At 40.5% G+C, this 14,567-nt stretch overlaps 1 protein-coding gene across 1 annotated transcript in view; it reads left to right on the top strand.

The window, feature by feature from the left end:
* Wdr70 (WD repeat domain 70) overlaps positions 1-2,350 on the top strand; it is a 197,604-nt gene extending 195,254 nt beyond the window's left edge. The window contains exon 18 of the mRNA XM_005356603.3: positions 2,165-2,350. Within this exon, the coding sequence (XP_005356660.1) occupies positions 2,165-2,252 (88 nt within the window). The 3' untranslated portion in view covers positions 2,253-2,350. The remainder of the gene's footprint in view (positions 1-2,164) is intronic.
* The last annotated feature ends 12,217 nt before the right edge of the window (positions 2,351-14,567 follow it).

Here is a 14,567-nt window from a genome sequence, read left to right as displayed (position 1 = left end):
AACTTGTGCAAATGAATTCAAAGGCGAGAATGGCTCTGAAGAAAGCTACGAGGTTGAAGGCCACGGTTGTTCTGTGCTTCTACAAAGCACATTCATTAGGTCCTAGGTGTTCTGTGAGCCGGTTCAAGAATCTCTTTAAAAGAACCTTGTCTTTATTTAGCAAACAACAAAGAGCTCTTATTAATGTTTCTAGACTATCCTTTTTGAATGCTGTTTTGGGGGGCAAAATGGATTGTTTCTGTGAGCTGCACCTCCCATTTTCCGCCACTTCCCTATTTTTCCCTTTCAGGAGGAAAGGCTCTTTCTTTTTCCTTTTTAAATATTTATTTTATGTACATTGGTGTTTTGCCCACATGCTTTTCTGTGTGAGGGCATCAGATCCCCAGAACTGAAGTTACAGACAGTTGTGAACTGCTGTATAGGTGCTGGAAATTGAACCTGGGTCCTCTGGAAGAACAGCTGGTGTTCTTAACCACTGAGCCATCTCTCCAGCCCTTAAAGGCTATTTCATAAAGAATGGACCTGAGAGTAAATCCCCAAACTTTGTGCCTTATCATTTTCAGTAACTTCATACAGCTTCTCCAGGTGAGAACTATCTCCTCATAGTTGGAGCCGGTATACCTTTATGCTAGGGAGATACATTCTTCACCTTATTGCAGAGGCCTGCTGTTCTCGTTGCTCCCCACACCCTCAATGCATGCCCTGTGAGTGTATGTGTGAGTGTATTTGTGTGAATGTATGTGTCTGTGTGTGTGAGTGTGTTTGTGTGTCTGTATGTGTATATTAAATATGTACACGTGTGCATTCAGAGGCTAGAAGATATCAGGTATTCTCTTCTTTCACTCTCTGCCTTGCTACTTGAGTCAGGGCATCACACCGAACCTGGAATTTGGCTGACAGCCAGCAATCCTCATCCATCCTCTAGTACCTCCCTCTCCCCAAAGCCTGGCTTGCCAGGGTTATAGGACCGTGTAACCATGTCCAACTTGTGCAGGGGTGCTGAGGATTTGAACTCAGATCCTCACATTTTCATAGCAGTGGTTTTACACGTGAAGCCATCTTCTTAGCATCCAGGATTAAGGTTCATGTTGAGTTATATATCCTCTCATCCCTTGGTTCTGAACATTATCATTGTTTTGATTGTGTTCACTAATGAACTTTATTGAGGCATAGTTTATATACAGTAAGGTATCAAATGGAACGATCTCAAGTTTTGGCCAACACACACACTTATGTAACCAGTAGTTCAGTCTCTGTCCCACAAGAACATGATCTCCTGCCTTGTAGCATTACTCTGTCCACCCGATGTTAACAGCTCAGTCACCAGCCTGCTGTAAGTACTCTTGGAAGTAGGTGGACTGTGTCAAAGTAACCCCTTCAGCCAGACAGCTTAGGTGTCTTTCCTGAAGCCTGCCACATCCCTTTCGTTTATAGTAATCTCTCTCCAGAAGCAGCTTGAGCTAAGGGGGAGGACATTGTAACCTTCTGATACTTTCTTGGCATTTTCTTCTTTGGAATGGTGATAGGAATGTCATTGAGCCAAGTATGCTTACAAAGCACAGATCCTCTCACGAAGATTGCCTGGTGACTTATGTGCTGTCTGTCAGAGATAATGTATGGTGGTGTCACCGGCGTGTTCAGTGACGCATCCTCAATGCTTGGCATTTCCATGTATTGATCTGGAAAGGGGAATCATTTGGTGCTCATTTGTTTTACTTTGAAGTTTTCTACTGGTGCCAGTCACTGTATGTTTGTTTTTACTTTAAACTTACCATATAAGAAAACTGTTATTTCTTATGTAGGTCTTGTGTGGGGGCCATGTAGCTTATTCTTCCAAATAGTCACACTTTGGCTCAGTTGCCTATAGAGTTTGGTTGTGATACATGAGAGTCTGCTAGATTCGATTCATTTTTGTTTTATTTAAGGGAAGGCCAGCATACAGTGTTCTGCCACACAGGGAAAACCTTCAAAAGAATATTTGGCTCTTCTCCTGAACATAATTAAATTTTCACTATGCTTTTCTTTGCCTGAAGTTTAATGATTTATATTTAATAATTGAAATGCAGTCAGTTCCCCAGGCTTACTCCTGCTTGATGAAAGAGTCAACGCCTAATGCAAGAAACACCAGCTCACAGTTTCCTCCTCTTTTTAACTTTTGTTTTAGAACTCAGCCCAAAACCATGTTTGCCCAAGTGGAATCTGATGATGAAGACTCAAAGAATGAGCCAGAATGGAAAAAACGTAAGATTTGACTGTCATTTAAGAGCTGTTTGCACGGAGCACAAGGACAGGTTGCAGTGTTCCCCACCCCAATGCTTATGAAATAAAAACATGCATTTTTACAAACAGATTTTGTCCTCTCTGTTATTGAATTGTTCAAAGATTGATAGACGTTCACGCTGCTTGTGTTTATTTTTTCTTAACTGTAGTTATTAGACTGTACTACATGTAAACAGACTCAGCTGACTCCTGAGTATTTTAGATGTTTTGAGGCTTTAACAGTTACTGCTCTTGTGCAGATTCCCATAGCCTTCGAGAGGAAAATGTACAGTGAGCTGTTTATCTATCTTGAGCTAATCTAGGAACATAATGTGGAAATAGGGAGTCAAAAACCTTAATATTTCTGTACAGTGTCACAACCACTGTTTACACGACTGTAAATAATTAGATGAGTTCAAACCGAAGCGTGGCTGTGCGAGGAAAGAGCATGTGTCTGATTATGTTCCACTGAAGCTTGTGAGGCTTAGGGCTAGGAGGACGTGCTTTGAAGTCAGACTACTGTAGGCCTTCACTTGGAGTCTTCCTTCTGGCCTCGGGGTGGTAATACTTACCCCCTGGGTTTGTCAAGAGGGCTAAATGAAATGCCTATGTAGAGCATTTGGCACAGCACCCATATGGTAAAGTCTATACCAAATATTTGGTGCTTTCAAACATGGTTAACAATATCGTTTGTCTTTTTTTTTTTTTTGTAAGTAGTTAATTAGGAAGGAAATGCTTTGAAAACACAGGGGCTATATAAATAAAAAACATTAAGAGTAATTCTAAAAGTTATATTTGTGACCCGGCAGTGATGCACACGCCTTTAATCCCAGTACTCAGGAGGCAGAAGTGGGTGGATCTCTATGAGTTCAAGGCCAGTTTGGTCTACAGTGAGGGTTCCAGGACAAGCTCCAAAGCTACACAGAGAAATTCTATCTCAGAAAAACAAAACAAAACAAAACAAAAAATAAGTTGTGTTTGTGAATAGAAAATGAAAACAAATGTTGGTAGTTCGTCCAAAGTAATAATGAGTCAATAGAATAAAAATTTATGGGCTAATTTCCCATGCACATGGGTCATTTTTGCATGTTAAGTAACCCCCACTAGACAATTGAGTTTTTTTAACATTTTTTTAAAATTAATTATTTATTTGTTATGTATACAATATTCTGTCTGTGTATATGTCTGCAGGCCAGAAGAGGGCACCAGACCTCATTACAGATGGTTGTAAGCCACCATGTGGTTGCCGGGAATTGAACTCAGGACCTTTGGAAGAGCAAGCAATGCTTTTAACCACTTGAGCCATCTCTCCAGCCTGACAATTTAGTTTTAATACTTACATTTTACCCCCTGATCTCATTTGTTCTAGTGAATTAAGTAGTTATAAATTAAATTATATACCAGAAGTATACCCCAAAGTCCTGGTTCTATACATTTCCTCTCACCCCTTTTAAAAGTCTATTTTAGCAAACTCATGCCCAGCCCTTTCATTGCTACAGTTCTAGGGTGGTGGTGGCCATACTATAGACAAGATTTTAGAAACATCATTCTTGTCCCTTCACCCTCACTTTCATCCCATCTCCTTCGCTTTGTGACTTAAGCTTATGAGGTCACTGGTGATATGAGAAAGAACTAGTGTTGACCGAGTGTGGTTTACATGCTAAGTTCTAACCTTGCTTTCTTGCTTTAAATGACTGGACTCTCATGAAGACCTCATGACAGGTACAATTACTAAATCAGCTTTAATGGGACACAAGGGGTTCCATTTGGTCTATGTAAGGTCATATCCATAGAGGCCATGTGAAGATTCAGGGTCTCTAGGCAGTATTAAAAGACACCCCCAATTTCCTGTTCCTGTTGAGATGCACTGTACCTGAAATCAATCTCTGACTAATACTTTGTTCCACATGCTTAGAATTTATAAACTTATCGCATCAAGGATGAAATTTATCAAAAGTCTACCACATACTTCACCACCACCACCTCACCAACTGAAAGGCTCTCGGAACTCATCACCTGCCACCATTAACCATATGCCCTCTACTGTGATTACCAGTTGCCCGAAGAAGAAAGCTAGAAGCTGTCGTGATGATGTTAACCCCCAACTCCTACCTCACTGATGTGCATTTCCGTCCATGTTCTGTGAGTCTCTTACTCTGCTCCCTTCCTGAGAATCATCCCTCTTTCAGCCTTCAGCGTCACTCAGGAGCCTCCTTCCCAACTGATCTTCTCCGTCTTTAATCTGGCCCTTCTCTAATCCATCATTCATGATTAACTTCAAAGCTAAACCTAAAATATATCTAAACTAAACCTATCCAATCCAAAATCTGTCATCTTATTCCTTTGCCACGAGCCTTCCAGGGTCAGCAATTCTAATCCATTTGTGTGGCACAAACATCTAAGATTCAGTCTCTTGTCCCTTTCTCATGTAGACTTCTGAGCCCTCATGTTTCTGAGGTCCACTACACAGAATGTACCCTGAGTGAACGTCTTTTCATGTGTTATCTTCTCCCTTCCCTGTCAACTTAGAGAATTCCTACTTTTTTTTTTATTTGAAGAGATCAGAATCTATCACCTTCCCTGAGCGTGGACCTCCCAAGCACAGTCTCTTCCTCCTCTGCCCTTGTGATCGCTCACAAGCCTCCTAGCATCGCCTCCATTTATACTGCATTGCCCGTGGAGTGCGTGTGTGGTCTTGTGGTGTGTGTGTGTGTGTGTGTGTCGGGGAAGAACATTTAGTTGCGAAGGGTACTTCCTAAGAAGATTTCTGAATTGTCAGAAATTTTTAAGTTATATTTAAAGATTTAAAAACCAGTTTTTAAAAAGTACTTCCCAAGTGTCCATTTGCAATCATGCTCATACAAAAATACTAGGAAAGGGGACTGGAGAGATGGCTCAGCCAATAAGAAAATTGGCCACCCTACCAAAGAACCTGCTTTTTATTCCCAGCACCCATATGGAGGTTTGGAACTATCTGTGACTCCAGGAAATCAAGTGCCCTCTTCTGATATCCATGAACACTAGGCACACAAGTGGTATACAAAGTTCCATGCATGCAAAACCCCCATGCATATCAAGTAAAAAAAAATTTTTTTTAAAGTATTAGGAAAAGTTGGTGATACTGATATATTTAACTTGGCTACAATTCTTTGGCATTCTTCCCAGTTCTGTAGCATTTAGACCACAAAATCATAACCCAAATGAGACCCAGGGCTTAAGAAGCTTGCACTTTCTTTCTCTTGGGATCTCTATTCTGGCAACAAGGTAGCCATGATGTGAGAAAAGCTAAGGACCCAAACTGGACAGGAAGTAAAGGCCTGCTGGTCATCTGACGGAACTCTCTCTCTTTCGGAGACAGGATCTTGTTAATTTATCCCAAACTGGCCCCAAAACTCAGAATCCTGATGCCCCACCCTGCTGGTGCTTGGATGACAGGTGTGAGCCCCCACATCTGGCCTCAGCCCTCTGTTCAAGCAGATCATTTGATTCCAGTAGAGTCATACCAGCTGTGGTCACATGGAACGAATGCGTTGATCCATACACACTCCTGACCAAGGTGTAAATTAAGGAACAAAATAATGATTGCTATCATTTGAAGCTGCTGAGCTGTGAAGTTATGATACAGAATTATAACCACAACAGCTTTACAGATTAACTACTCAGCCATTAAAACATGAGTAGCACTAATGTTCTGATGAATCAGCTCTGAATATTCTTTTTCTTTCTTTCTTTTTTTTAAGGCAGGGTTTTACTGTGTAGCCCTGACTATTCTGGAACTCACTTTGTAGCCAAGGCTGGCCTTGAACTCACAGAGATCCTCCTGCTTCTGCCACCCAAGTGCTGGGATTAAAGGAGTACACCACCATTGCCTCTCTCTGGATATTTTTCTTGAATTTTTTCCTAATCCTTAAGCCTTAATTGCAGTAATACTTAGAAATAAAATACTTATCCTTTACTTGTTCAACATGTAAAATTTGCAATACTAAAAACTTCATATACAGTTTTGTAGCCTCTTTGTCCATTATGCATGTGTAATAATCTACTTACCTGTTACTGCAAATGTAGATTGTTTAATCTGGCTATTATAGACAATGCTGACTTGGTTGGTTCTAGGCCTTAAGTGTTTTATGCATGCTGCAATTATTTTGTTAGAAGCTGATACCAAAAAATGGAATCATGGAGGCTCAAGAAGAGTGCCTTGTATTTGCTAAACAAAATCGTTGTAATCTTAAGTAGTGCTTTGCCATTGAATACCCAACTAGTGAAAAAGAAGATGTTCTGGGCAATTCTGTTAGCATAGTGCATTGGATAGTGTGCTTCTGGAATCCATGTCCACCCAGAACCTTAGAATTATTTATTTGGAAGAGTCTTTGCAGATATTAAATTAAGATGAGATCATACTAGATTAAGGAAGGTCTGCAATCCAATGGCTAGTGTCCATATGAGAACAGACAGAGCCCCATGCACAGAAAATGACCCTGGGGAAACAAAGGAAATTATGATGTAGCTACAAGTCAAGGAATGCCAAAATTTGTGGCAACAGCAAGTTAGGAAGAGGCAAAGAGGCAAGGAAGGATTCCTCCCTGGGGTTGTAAGAGGAAGCTTTTCCCTTCCCACACCTTGATTTCTGATTGCTGGCCTCCAGAGCTATGAAAGAATAAACTCGAAAGGAATTTCTGTTGTTTTAAGCCATTCCATGTGTGGTAAGTTGTTAAGCATGTTCTAGAAAACAAGTACGCTTAGCAACAAGATGTGAGGAAATGCTTGGATCCAGATGAGGCTGCACAAGTTTTTTTTTTTTTTATCGCCTCACTTCACTAAAGACTCAGAAAATAATGAATGAATAAAACCACAAAAGATGTCCAGCGTCAGAATTCAGATTTCTCTCCACTGTCCTTTAGGGTCGGCTTGGATAATAATTTTCTCGATCTACTAAGCTTTGAAGCAATTTGTTGTCTACCAACAAACAACTAATATGATTTTGAATTTGGATGATAGTTCTTATATTTTGAATACCTAGCCATCAGTTTGGTACTTCTTGCTCAAGCTTCTAAGGTGATGTACTAAGAATTTTTCTTATGGCAACGTAATCTGATTACTTGATCTTACTTCTGGACTGTTTGCTCTATAGAGTAGGATTATTGATAGGAATCAATGATTTGGGTGGGCATGGAGATTATAACTCAGGGATATAATGCTATTTCCTCCCTTTCTATTTTTCTGAGGCAGTAAAGTTGCTGTCTCCTTCTCTGTCCACTCCCCACCTCCCACAAATCCCACTGTTTTGCCAGGTACTGGTTACCAAAACCACTATAGCTTCTGCAGTTGGTTGTGTCCTTGGGACATACACAGCTAACTTGTAGTTTCCTAATTCCAAGTATCCTTGGACATATGAACAAATCTTTGCTGCTGAATAACCAATGATGGTTTTGCTGTGCAGCATTCACTTTGAAGTGTGGGTGGCTGATGACCACTGGTCTTTCTCCTCATAGCTGCCTGACAGTGCATGACCAGATTTCTGGTGCCTCTCCTCAGCTCTCTGTTGTTCATCAGCCACCGTGAAAGAGAAACATATGATGGAATTCTGTTTATCACATTAATCATGGTGTCTTAAGTAGCATGGTTGGGATCTTAGAGTTCACATGAAATATGAAGTCATGAGTTTGGAATTATGCTCACTCATGACTGGGTGAGCATATTAAAGACATAAATTATGATCTTTCTGATTGTCTGTAGAATGGGCATAGTATTAGCCATTTAGTCAACATCCAGAATGATTGTTTTTTTCATTAATTTAATTTTGGAGACTAGAGAGAGGTTTGACTCTCAGCACCAGCATGGTGGCTCCTACCATCTGTATCTTCAGTTCTAAGGGATTTGATGCACTCTTCTGGTTTCACAGGCTCCAGACATGAACATGGTGCACAGATATGCATTCAGGCAAAACATTCACATACATGTTGATGATAATGATGATGACTGACAATGTGTATGCACCTGTGTCTGTGGAATGGCATGTGTGTGGATAAATGCAATTGTCTCCAGAAGCCAAAAATCATTGAATTCCTTAGAGATGGTGTTATAGGAAGTTGTGAGCTGCTTCCTGGAAACCAAACTCAGGTCCTTTGTTAGAGCAGTACATGTTCCTAGCCCTGATCCATCTCTCTAGCACCTAGAAGAATGCTTTATGGTATAATTAAAAGAGAAGAAGAGGGGAAAGGAGAGGTAGAGATATTGTCAAACTATGAATACTAATATGGTTTGGGGCTTATATATTGTTAATATCTCAGCAAATGTGCATGAAAGTTCTATTCTTGGACAATAGTCCAAGTCTGTATCACAACCAAGAAGTTGTGGTGGCCAGGAGAATGCTCTGTTATCAGGGAAATTTTGATTCCGCATGTTTGAGAAGTTACCATTCAACGTGAAAGTTATCCAGGATTTGGCTAAGGGTGTCTTGGGTGAGGCTCTGGTCTGGTTGATTCAGATTCTCCTGGAGTCCATTGGGACCCTGACTTAGTGCCTATCAGCCTTACTGTTGACCATGTTCGACACAAGGGATCTCATGATGCTGGCTGTGACAACATCTGAAACCTCTCCAATTTTTGAATAATGGGAAAGTTGTCTTCTGCATTTTTCATAGGCTGTTTTGATATTGCTTCTCTCTTTTCACTCTTGTTCACCCCCCATATGAACAAGTATTGTGCTCATTTCATGGGGAGCTGTTTTGTTCCTTTGACTCCACTGCCTTTTGTTTATGAAAAATAGCCAGTTAACCATGACAAATGGCCAGCAGCAGTCTTGCCTCTAAAGTACAAAGACTTTTTTCTTCCCCTGATTTTGCTTTAAAAATAAGAAATCTGGCTTCCTTTGGTTGGGGGAATCTTATCATTTTAAGGCACACAGAATAGAGAAAAGCTTTAGAGACAAAAGACCTGGGTTCAACTCCAAGACTGGACAAGTTATATGATCTCTGTAGCTCCTCAGTGACTCTGAGGAGTGCTACAAGGATCATACAGTTTGAAATCACACTTAAAGTAATAAACAAACAAACAAACATCCTAGGTCCTGTGTCTCTTTTCAGAGAGACCCTAGCAGGAGGAATACATAGGCTCTCTGCCCCCTTCCCCCAAGATTCTAATTCATTTTTTTTGTTGAAATTCAGGATAAAGACATATGTGTGTTATCTGAAATAAGAAAACACAACAAACCATGTTATAGATTTCCCTGTTTGCTTCAGAAGTCTGTAGTCCTTTTGGAATCCTGCTCAGTTACCTCTTACAGCCAATGATCCTCCAAGAAAGTACAAGCTAACTTCTGGGTCATGTCCCTAGCCTTTCTCCTGTTGATTGGCATATTCTTTCTTCTACTCAGATCCCAGACTGGCTCAACCAAGAGAGTTACACATGCTAACTTTCCTTTTTCTGACAGTGAAGCCTAGTTCATCTACTTCAGGGCCAGATGTGAAATACTAACCTTGGTGTGATTGCAATTCCTTTGCTCTTCCAAGATTTGGGTCATTATAAACAATCAACAACAGTAAGCCATATTGTTTTCATTTTTGTGAAGTCATCTTTCAATCTTCTCCTTTATACAGCACTCCAGAAGTGCGAGCAAAGCAACAGAACACCACCACAAAACGTATGCTCTTATTTTATCTCTGAGATCTGACAGTACCTTGCCTTTGCCTCAGTGCACCCTGGACATTGCATCATAACCTGTGCTGTGGCAAAGCAGACACATGTCAAGCAGATTGTATTTACCCTAAAGAACAATGTTATAACTGAGAGGCTTAGAAGATCAAGGACTGAGTATTCCATAAGTCATTGTTATGACCGACCATGTGTCATGAAACCCAGTAAAGGCAACAGAAGGCCTCCAGAATGAAATGCATAAGCAAGTCTATAATTAGAAAGATGAGTAGCCCTGGAGGGAATATGAGAGACCTCCACTCCGAGATCTATGTTCTAAAGACCAGAAACATGAGGCCCTGAGGATTCAGCCACTAATGCCAGGATATACTGTTGGCCAATAGTAGTTACCCAGTGCTTCTTTAGCTTTGCCATACGTGGATCCTTGTTCTGTAATCACACATCAGGATGGTATAGGCCTATGCTGGGATACCAGCTCTGTTATGTATTGTGATCTGAGTCAAGTTATTTCACTTCTGTGAGCCTTAGTGTCCCTATTATGGGTTGCACTGTACCATCTACCAATTGATGTGAATCCCTAATATCCCAATACCTAAGATTATAATTATTTAGAGATAGGGCTTTGCTTGTGTTTTGATCTTGAGAGTCCTTCAAAGCCCTTTGTGTAGAACATTTGATTCTCAGAGTGGTACCATTGGGAAATACTTGTGGGAGCTCTCCGGGTCTCCATGGGAGCATGCCAATTGAAAGAAACTGATACATACCCCAGCCAACTCTTCGCTCTTTTTGGCATCTTGACTCTGAGGTACACAGCTTTGTTCTACCATCGTTTCCTTGCCATGGTGTGCTGTCTCACTATGGGCCCCACATGATGAGGTCAATCAACCATAGTTTAAGCCTCCATAACTGTGAGCCAATATAAACCTTGATTATTTCACATATATTTTAGTATAAAGATAGAAAACCAACTGATACAGAAGCCCTTAAGGAAGTGATCAAGGGTAGATAAAGCAGTCCTATATAAGAAGAACACAGCTGGAGGACTACAGTACCTGACTTCAAAGTATACAAAAGAGCCAGAGTGACTGAGGCAGCGTGGGACGGACACGAAAATAGACATGTAGACCAGTGGAATAGAAGCGCACAGAAATAAGTTCACACAGCTATGATTTCCTGTTTTCTCTCCAAAAGTATCAACTGCATACACTGTGTGTGTGTGAGAGAGAGAGACAGAGAGACAGAGAGACAGAGAGAGAGAATCTATTCAACAAAAAAAAGGAGGGGGAGGGAAATGGGAGACTGGATGGAAACTTGTTTTTTCCTTTTCTCAATAAAAAAACAAAACAAAACAAAAACAAAACTGGTCTATCTGTGGGTGAATGAAAATAAGTCCAAAGCTCTCACCCTGCACAAGGATCAGTTCAAAGTGGATCAAAATCTTAATTTGAAACCTGAAATGCTGAAAATGCTAGTGGATAATATAGAGAATATTCTTGAAGTTATAGATATAGACAAAACCTTCCTGAATAGCACTCCAGTAGCACAGGACATAGACCCAAGAGCTGACAAAAGGTACCAAAGGAAATTAAGTTTTCTTTACAGCAAATGGACCTGTCAGCAGAGTAAATATGCAGCCTACAGAATGGGAGGAAATTGATGTCAGCTGTACATCAGACAGAGGATTAATATCTAGGATGAGCTACAGAAGCAAACAGCAAAAACCCATATCTGAGAGTCAACAAATTGGAAATAAAAAATCAACACAGTTCTCAAAAGAAGAAACACAAATAGCCAAACGTGCTTAATGTCCTTAGTCATCAGAGAAATGGAAATGAAAACTGCTTTGATACTCCATCTAACCCCAACCATATGACTGTCATTAAGGACAACAGCAGCACATGCCAGCGAGGATGGAGGGAAAGGGGAAGCTCTAATCATTTCAAAATTTTTCAAATTTTTAAGCTTTTTGTATGAGGGTGAATTTTGTTTAGCTTTGTTCCGTTTTTTTAAATTTACCCTGCACAGTATTGAGTTTCATTCTGGCCTTTTCTTTTCTAATTATAATATTTTTATTAAGTTTTTGAGTATCTCATATGTGTGTCGACTACATTTTTTCTTGTGTTCAGACTCTACTCTGCCTCACACTCATCCAAGATCCTCCCACCTCTTGAACCTCTGTTAAAAATAGAGCTACCATATGACCCAGCTATACTATATAGCTTTAAAGCTACCAAAAACCCCTTCATAGTACCTACACATCCATGTTTGTTGCTGCAGTATTCACAACAGCAAGAAATTGGAAGCAGCCAGGATGTCCAGCCCCGAAGAATAGACAATGTGATAGAGATACACAGTGGATTTTTTTTCAGTTCCAATGAAAATTTAAATGAAATTGGCTGGGAAATTGATGGATCTGAAAAGTAGGTGACTCAAACTCAGAAAGAAGAAAATCTCATATGCTCTTTCATATAAATCCTAGCGTTTTATACTTATGTGTATAAGTGGGTTTGAGGATAGACTGTGAAACGAGAAAGCAGACCCACAAGCTTGCGGTGTGTGTGTGTGTGTGTGTGTGTGTGTGTGTGTGTGTGTGTGTGTGTGTGTGAAGGTGTTGACGAAAGTAGGGACCATAGGACACAGGTGACATGGAAACAGAAAGGAGGCTGTGGTGGTTTAGATGGAAGGAGTAGAGGGTGAGAGGGATTTGGGGAGAAGGTGATAGAAAGACAATTTCTGCTTGAAAATGCCAGCATTAAAGAATATATGAAGTTAAGAGGTACAAGAGGTGGGGGCAGAGTGGAGTCTGAATATGATCAAGATGTATTTTACACACACGAGATTCTCAAAGAATTAATAAAAACATTATACTTAGAAAAGAAAATGTCAGACTGAAGCTCAATACTGTGCAGGGTGAGGTAAATTTTTTTTAAAAAAAAGTAAGAAACAAAGCAAAACAAAATCCACCTTTATACACTTCATTTGATTTGGTGTAGGAAGTGAAATTAAGATTTAGCTATATTATAATTAAATTGAAAGAGCATAGGTCAATGTCATGAATATCAGTAGAAATCAGACAGCACCAATCAAACTTTCTGATCAGTTTCCTAAGCTCTAGGTTGAAACAGTGGGGATGGAACTAAAATTCTCCTTCTAGGCTCCACATTCAGTGGAGCCAAGAAAGCAACATTCTTATGATACATGCGAGATATCCCCTTATATTAAGAGTGTAAATAAGTTTACTTAATGACTTGTTTTCACTATTCATTAATGGCTTGGCTCAGCAAATACAAACATAGAGTTTCATTATTATGTTCACTAGTTTTTCAACTACTTAAGCATATAAATAAAATCGATTAATTAAAGGAGGAAGTGATCAAGTTAAAGAGAATTGACAGTCCCGATCCATTCTGACTTTCAGGAAGAGGAAATCTGTCATGTGTAGTCCCATAACCCTAGATAGTACTGAGTCTGAGGCAGGATCTGTGTAGTCTATATTGTGAGTTCAAATCTAGCCTGGGCAACTTAGTGAGACTCTGCCTCAAAATAAAACTGTATATAGACAGGGGGCTGAACACATAGCTCAGCAGTAAGACACTAAGATGGCGTGACTAAAGCCCTGGGTTCAACCCTCAGAATTACTACCCTCTCCTGTAGAAAGTAAATTTGGATCCAAGAAAGGGCAACATTGATGGACGTGTGTGCTTGGAGAGGTCATGTAAGGACACATTGAGGAGGACAGATACTTCAGAAGACACCAGACCTGCCAGCACCTTCACTTGGGACTTGTAGCCAGCTTCTAGAACTGAGACGGAAACATTTCTGTGTTGAAGCTACCCCACGTGTGGTAGTTTGCTACAGTAGCCTGAGCAAATGAACGTAGCCCTCTCCCATAAAACTTGAGACGTGAATACTGAGCCCGTGCGGGTTGTCGAGGTCAAGTGAGATAGGTAATCTAAGAAAAAGACTTAAACGTAGGCCAAGAGGTAAGTAGCAGTGGTTTGCTTATGTAAAGGGACAGTGAGGTAGACCTCAATCACTCAACTGTGACATCAGTTTGGCTTAACTAAAATGAACTTGCCTGTAATTCTGTACTAAACTCTTCATTTTCTCTCGGTTTAGTTTGCCTTCTATTGGTCTTTGAAAGGCTTACAGAGCAGATGAGGTTGTCTGAGCGTCCTTTGTCTCTTAAATGTGGACCAGAAAAACTGAAATCCAACTTTTCATTTTATCCTGATAAGAGCCATAATTAGTTGTATTGGAGTCTCCTCCTGCCTCTGAGATGTCTACTTAGCATTCACGGTGTTCTTTTCAAAATAGACACTGACAGGTGAATGTAAATTGTTCTGAGACCTCTCTGAAGACCAGACTCTGAGAGATTCTGAACAAGAGTTTCTCTCTAAGCTTTTGCCTTTGCTGGCTTTTTAAGCCACATTTGCCCCGACCACCATCACTTGAAGCTGCTTTTAACGCATTGACATGAAATAAACACCCCGGGATCCCCAAGAGGAAAGTATAGAAGTGAGGAAGGGGTGCACTGCCTGGAAGCAGCAGAAAAGAAAACCCAGTATTGTCTCTGTGGTGAGTCCTGAAATCACCGCCTCCCTGTACTGTCCCCTGAAGTGACCCTTGCCCTTCCTGCAGGATTATGCAGTGTTG

Source organism: Microtus ochrogaster, chromosome 19, assembly GCF_000317375.1.
Source record: "Microtus ochrogaster isolate Prairie Vole_2 chromosome 19, MicOch1.0, whole genome shotgun sequence".
In the NCBI taxonomy this organism is placed as follows: Eukaryota; Metazoa; Chordata; class Mammalia; order Rodentia; family Cricetidae; genus Microtus; species Microtus ochrogaster.
This window is presented reverse-complemented; position numbering and strand designations above follow the sequence as displayed.